The sequence below is a fragment of the Monodon monoceros genome, unplaced genomic scaffold, assembly GCF_005190385.1.
Source record: "Monodon monoceros isolate NGI ecotype Baffin Bay Population unplaced genomic scaffold, NGI_Narwhal_1 Super_Scaffold_4, whole genome shotgun sequence".
Taxonomy (NCBI): domain Eukaryota; kingdom Metazoa; phylum Chordata; class Mammalia; order Artiodactyla; family Monodontidae; genus Monodon; species Monodon monoceros.
In genome coordinates, this window is record NW_021703781.1 from 74,034,989 (window position 1) to 74,041,600 (window position 6,612).

General features: G+C 59.0%; 1 protein-coding gene across 1 annotated transcript in view; it reads left to right on the plus strand.

Moving 5' to 3' along the window:
* Positions 1-704: 704 nt before the first annotated feature.
* Positions 705-6,612, plus strand: part of GPR26 (G protein-coupled receptor 26) — a 19,971-nt gene continuing 14,063 nt past the window's right edge. Inside the window, exon 1 of the mRNA XM_029244654.1 lies at positions 705-1,372. Coding sequence (XP_029100487.1) covers positions 705-1,372 — 668 coding nt within the window. The remainder of the gene's footprint in view (positions 1,373-6,612) is intronic.

The window sequence follows — 6,612 nt, forward strand, 5'->3', positions numbered from 1 at the left end:
CACACGTAAGGAAGGATTCAGGGGTGGGGGTGGGGGACAGGAAGCTACAAAGAGCCAATCACCCTGCACCGGAGGCTTCAGGGCTGGTTCTTTCCGAGTGTGTGTGCGCGCACCCGCGCGCATCAGCGGGAATTCTGTGATAGAAGCAGCCAGATTCTGGAGAGAGAGAGAGAAGAGGAGAAGATTGAGAGTGGGAGAGACAGACGGATAGAACAGCAGTGGGAGAGAGAGAAGCGCCGCAGAGGGGAGACAGAGGGAGGGAGGGAGAGGGGGAGAGGGAAAGTGTAGGGGAGAGCAGAAAGGGAGAGCGAGCAGAGAGAGGGGAGGAGGAGAAAGCAAGGCTGTCGGAGAGGGCGCGGAGCGGAGCCGGAACGCGGAGGGAAGGGGCGAGGGCAGGGGTTGCAGAGGCGGAGCCGGGCAGCAGGCGCCCGCCCGCAATCCGGGATCCCAGGGCGCTCTAAGCTCTCGGTTCGGCGACGCACCGGCGCTTGCACGGGAGGTGGCGCGGGCGCCAGGGCTCAGCCGAGCGCGCAGGTGCCGGCCCGGGAGGTGGCGCGGGGCTCCGGGGTGGCCGCGCGCCCCCCGGGGGGCCATGGCGGCGGGGACTGGGGGGCGCGGGGCGGCGGCGGCGCCGAGGGGCTGAGCGGGCGGCGCCATGGCGGCGCCGGGGTGCGGGCCCTGAGGGCCGGCGGCGGGCGCGCACCATGAACTCGTGGGACGCGGGCCTGGCGGGTCTGCTGGTGGGCACGATGGGCGTCTCGCTGCTGTCCAACGCGCTGGTACTGCTCTGCCTCCTGCACAGCGCCGACATCCGCCGCCAGGCGCCGGCGCTCTTCACCCTGAACCTCACGTGCGGCAACCTGCTGTGCACCGTGGTCAACATGCCGCTCACGCTGGCCGGCGTCGTGGCGCAGCGGCAGCCGGCCGGTGACCGCCTGTGCCGCCTGGCCGCCTTCCTCGACACCTTCCTGGCTGCCAACTCTATGCTCAGCATGGCCGCGCTCAGCATCGACCGCTGGGTGGCCGTGGTCTTCCCGCTGAGCTACCGCGCCAAGATGCGCCTCCGCGACGCCGCGCTCATGGTGGCCTACACGTGGCTGCACGCGCTCGCCTTCCCCGCCGCCGCGGTCGTCCTGTCCTGGCTCGGCTTCCACCAGCTGTACGCGTCCTGTACGCTGTGCAGCCGGAGGCCGGACGAGCGGCTGCGCTTCGCCGTCTTCACGGGTGCCTTCCATGCGCTCAGCTTCCTGCTCTCCTTCGTTGTGCTCTGCAGCACGTACTTCAAGGTGCTCAAGGTGGCCCGCTCCCACTGCAGACGCATCGACGTGATCACCATGCAGACGCTCGTGCTGCTCGTGGACATCCACCCCAGGTGAGGGCTCTGGGAAGGGCTGCGCGGACTCGGTGGGGGAGGGGTGTCTTTGTGGGAGGAAGGGGGTCCTCGTCGCCGCCAGGCTCTGATACGTGGCTTTGGGCAAGCCCCTTTAACACCGAGCCTCCTTTTCCTTTTTGGAAAACTGAGGTCGGGGGGAAGGGCCACCGTTGCCTGTCCCAAGGCAGGTGCTTAGAGCATCAGCAAAGCAGGACCACCAAAAACCGTGGGTGAAACAAATAGGTACATTTTTGAAGCATTAGGGTAGAGACCACAGAGGAGCCGAACTTTGCTGGACTTTATACTTATTTTATGCTTGTTTTCACTTTAAGTAGCATAGAGAAGGCAGTAATCTCTGTTCACTGCTCTAAATGGTTCTAGTCAGGCCCTGAGAGCGTGGCCTGGATGCTTAGGGCGCTCCCGAAGAGCTCTTCACACGGGAACGTGCTGCTCTGCGGGTCTTTCCTTTCTCTGGTGTCTGGCACTGCCTCTGTCTCGTCCTGTGTGTGTGAGTCCTCGGGCTGCACCTTCCTCTGTGGGCCCTTAAAGGAGCATCTGAAGGGCTTTGAGGGGACGGGGGTGCTCTTCCTGCCTTCCCAGACAGCACTGTCCCGTGTCTCCTGGACTTGAAGCCTGGGAACCCCTGCAGAGGGAGACCGTCATCCTGAGGCTCCGGTGACAAAACCTGCCCACCTTCCACATTCACCTGGCCTCTGTTTCTCAGGAAGGCAGCTCGGGGCGGGCAGTTCAGGTTCACGTACCCCCCCCGCCCCTGCCCCTGCCCCTGGGAAGTCCTGCCATCCTTCGGAGCCTCTGGGGAGAGAAGGGGGAGACCCTTAGCTGAGGTGTCCTGAGCTCACCTTGGCTTTCCCCCAGAGAAGAGGGGAATGGCTGCTGGTGCCCCAGACGCTAGAAGGGGGTTTTGGTGTCAAGATGGCGTGAAAAGTGAGGCAGGCAGAATGTATCAGTGTGGAGGAGGCCAGCGGCAGGGAGGGAGCTCAGCCCCTGTCGTGCGGATGCCTCCCCGGCCAGGGAGAAGCTTGTGGCTGAGGGGGACAGACCAGAGGGTCAGTGTGACCAAGAGCTCCTTCAGTTCTGGGGTTTTTCTGCCCACGAGCAATACAAAGAGAAGACCTTGAACTTCACTGCGTCTGAACACAGGACATGTTCCCATGTGTTCCCATGTGTTCCCGTGTGTCCATTGTTCCCCTCAGGATGGCCCTTCCAGATTACGTGCTGGACCAAAGCTTCTAGTCACAGAACCTTCCTCCCAGAATTATGTACAATATGTACATGTAAATGACACCAGGGCATATGAACCATGTGTGAAATTGTGTGAGCCTCACACACACAGTCCTATGTGTTCATATATCAACTGCATGGGTAACACATCATTCCATGTCACAGGTGTGGCCCTCCTGCACACTGACACAAAGGCATGCACGGACTCACTGCATGTGGCCATGCATGGTTCAATGTCATTTAAGGATCACAGAGCTATTCCCCTTCCTATCACCGTGGGGTGGGAGGACCTCGCTTTAGAAGGTGCATCATCCCTAGGACGTGCACGGGGACTGCTCTAGAAGCTGTAGGCAATGCTGTTTAACTCTCGGAACTTGGACAATTTCTACAGTAAAGCCCACTTTCCATGAGTCTAACAGCGGAGGAGGGAATGAGACGGGAAAGGAATCAGTTCCTATCTAGACCAGTATAAACCCCGTCCCCGCTCTCCCTCCAACTTCCAGAACAGGAGGGCGGTGGCTCCTTTTCAGCCCATTTAGGATGTAGGGTTGGCTCCAATCCTGCCGGTCTCTCACGGACTCCAGGCCAGACACTGCAGAGAGAGCTCCCAGGGGTGTCAGGAAAAGAGGCGGTTGCTCGGCTGCCCTCCGGTCCTCTCTTCTCTCCTCCACTTCCCTCCGGGGAAATTTGACTGCTTCTGAGCCCAGGAGGCTCTGAGGAGACCCTCTTCCCAGAGCCACGGACAGGGCCCTGCAGGGCCAAGGAGCAATGCCGGCCTACGCTGGGGAAAGGAAGGGCTTCCGGTGGGAGGATTGCCCTCGGCCAGTTCAGACAGGCCCCGCTGGCTGAGGGCTGGCCTGAGGTTGTGCAGTAGTTGGCAGATGGGACAGCACTGCCCCATCAGTGACCACAGCCTGCCTTTCTCTGTGGGGCCGGTTCCCAGAGTGAGAGCCTAGGTGGTGGGCCACACGGGAGGGCACCAGCTCCCTGACAGCGGATCCACAGGCTTCTTCCTTGGCGTCTCCAAACTCTTCCTTCCCACAAATGAGAAACTGCAGAGCTAACTCGGGGGGGGGCTGCCCCTAGGTCCCCCGAGCCTTAGGCACTAAGGTTTCAGGAAATTTCCTGGCCAGTTGGTGCTGGGAGCTGGGGGGTGGGGGCGGGGGGTGTGGGGGTCCAGTCCCAGATCAGCAGAAGCCAGGCTTCCTTATCCGGGCAGCCAGGGCGGCAGGTGGAGGTGACTTTGCTCACTGGAAGATTCACTTAACAGCCACCACACTGATGGCCTCCTGGGACTTAATTTTGAGTTCCCTGAGGCCCAGGCTGGCATTTGTCAAGAAGCTTCCTAGTGATGCCAGCTTCCTCCTGCAGAGGGTTAAATGCAGTGAGTGACAGGCTGGACTCTTCTGCTTTACCCCCCCCCCCACACACACACACAAAAGGTCAGGGACCCTCTGCTCTAAATTAAATCAGGGACCCTGAGAGACGTCGCCCACTCCTGCCTTTCTGGGGTGGTTTCTCGAGTTACTACAATCATAAAGGAACTGGGAACCCACCTGGTCTCCAACCGCTCAGTGTGCTTGGTTCAGTTCTCCCAAACAACAACTCCAGACCAATGATAACCAGATCCTCTCCCTGGTGCCACCAGAGACATAGAAGGGGAGCCCGGACATTGGTGCTGCAGCCCTTCTCTCCCCGTCCAGCTGAGGGCGCCACTCACCAGCACAGGTTAATGACTTCAGACTAGACTGTTGGTGAAGCACACTCATTCTTGTGATCAAGGGCTACAGGGGGCTGGCTGAGTGCCGAGCCGGAGGGTGTCAGAATTGTGCCATAGTAGATGGAGGGGTTCTCACTGTGCCCTTGACTTTGCCAGTGATGAAGTTGGGAGCCCCAAGGAAGGGGGACACTTGCCGTATTTGATAGATCTGGACTGTGGCTTCACCCAAGACTCACACCTAGGTCTGCTCCTAAGGTTTACGGATGGGGCGATAGTGCCAGTGGAGTTTCACAAACCATCCACATGAATAGTTAGGATTTCTAAATTCAGCTTACAAACTGTTAAATGAAATATGTTCTATCCTCCTACTTTGAGAAGTATACATTTATAACACTTGGCAAATTTAGAGTTCTCGGGCTCCTTGGAGCGCAGCCTTGTACATGGCAGGGAGAGCTGAGCTGGCCCCATGCCACAGCCCACCTCACCCCCCCCCCCCGACACCCCAGCATGGAAAGGGGCCCCCTCACACAAAGTGGACACTGCAGGCTATGCCTCCACGTGTTACTCACAGATGTCTCCCCTCCGGTCTCAAGCCAAGCACGCAGGTGGCACAGCCCTTCCTCAGGAGGATGGGCCCAGAGAAGATGCCTGTGCACTTTCTGGAAGCAGGATCAGGGCATTTGGGCAAAGAATTCCGTGTCCCACATACCTAGAGCTTGGTCTAGAATGGAGGATGTGGGTTCTGGGTGGGCACATCCCCTTGGCCCTGTGAAGTCTTCATTACGTGGGGAGGTGTGGGTCCCTCAGTACCCAGGGCCCAGGACAGGGCGCCTCTGGCCAGGTCGAGGGCAAGACTGCTTACATCAGTCCGAACCCCAAACTCAAGGCTCTTTGCCACCAATCGGTCAGCTCGTTCCTTTGTCTTTTGTTTCATTCTCCAAAACGCCAGAAAGCAAATCTGGATGTCTCTCTGAGTACTCGAGAGCGTGGCTCTCGACTGGCTACCGTCCTCTGGAGATCAGTCAGGACCCAGACCCACCGTCCTGTAACCACAATCGCCTCATTTACTGACTTTCCAGATATTCCCAGTATCATCCGTCCCTCTGCTCTATTACGGAAGCCTCCTGGGGAACATGTCTTTGACCCTACATGTCACAGTGCTGGAGGGCTCATCTCCTTTTGGCTCAAGGAAACTCCGTGTCTCGCCTCGGCCCTGGGGTCACCCCACACGGGTACAGTGCTTTCACTCTGAGCATACGAACCCGGGCAGGAGAGTTTTGGGCCTCTCACCCTCTCACTGCAGACTCTGCTGGGGAGTCCAAGGACTCCAGCTGCCACCGTCAGGCCCGGGAATATCTGGGCGTTAGCGTAGCTAGACACAGCGTGCCCATGGCTCAGTGACCCAATGGGGGGACACCCCAGATTTTGGTGTCAGGAGACCTGGAAGGAGTCCTGGTCTGTCTTGAACCTACCTTGCAACCCTGGGCATGGCATAAACCTTTCTGGCTCTCCATGTCCTCTTCTGCAAGTACGTACAATGACTGCTTACAGGGCTGCGAGAGTTCAAGGAGCTCAGTTTTGCAAAGCTACGGCGGGAAATAAATGACAGCAAGGGCAAAGTGATTTTATTATGTTGTTGTTTCCGGAGCTGGTGAGCTGCTCTCGTTCTGGGCTTAAACAATACTAATGATAAGCCGGAGAGCTGCACTGCTCCCCTCGGAGCCTGGGAGACTGCCCTGCTGTCCTCTTGCTGCCGGCTCCCTGGTCTCACCTGGAAACGGGGGTGGGGGGCACTGGGCACAGAAGTTGGGTCCATTCCCTTCCTTTGCAGGAGTTCAGGGATGCAGCCACATGGTTCCAGACTGGGTGTCAGGAACTGGTGCTAGCCCTGCCTGCAGCCCACTCTCCAGGTGGGCAAGTCCCTGTCTTCTTTGAGCCTCAGTTTCCCCATCTGTGAGCTGGGTTGGGTGGGTGAGAGCATCTTTCATACTACACAGGACTGTAGAGCCTAGCCAGCCCGCCCCAGAGCAGACACATGACCAGGCCCACGTGGATGTTAGCCAGGCGCAGCACCCATCCCACACACCCGCTGTGCTCCCACAGCACGCCAGGTGCCATTGAAATTAGGGAATAGCATCCATCGCGCCCTGGAGACCCAGAGAGGGTCACAGAACCAGCATGAGAGCCCAGACTCAAGCTCAGACCTTGTCTGGCACAGTTCCTGGTCGCAGCTCTCCCTCTCTCCCTCCCTCCCTCTCTCTCTCTCTCTCTCTCTCTC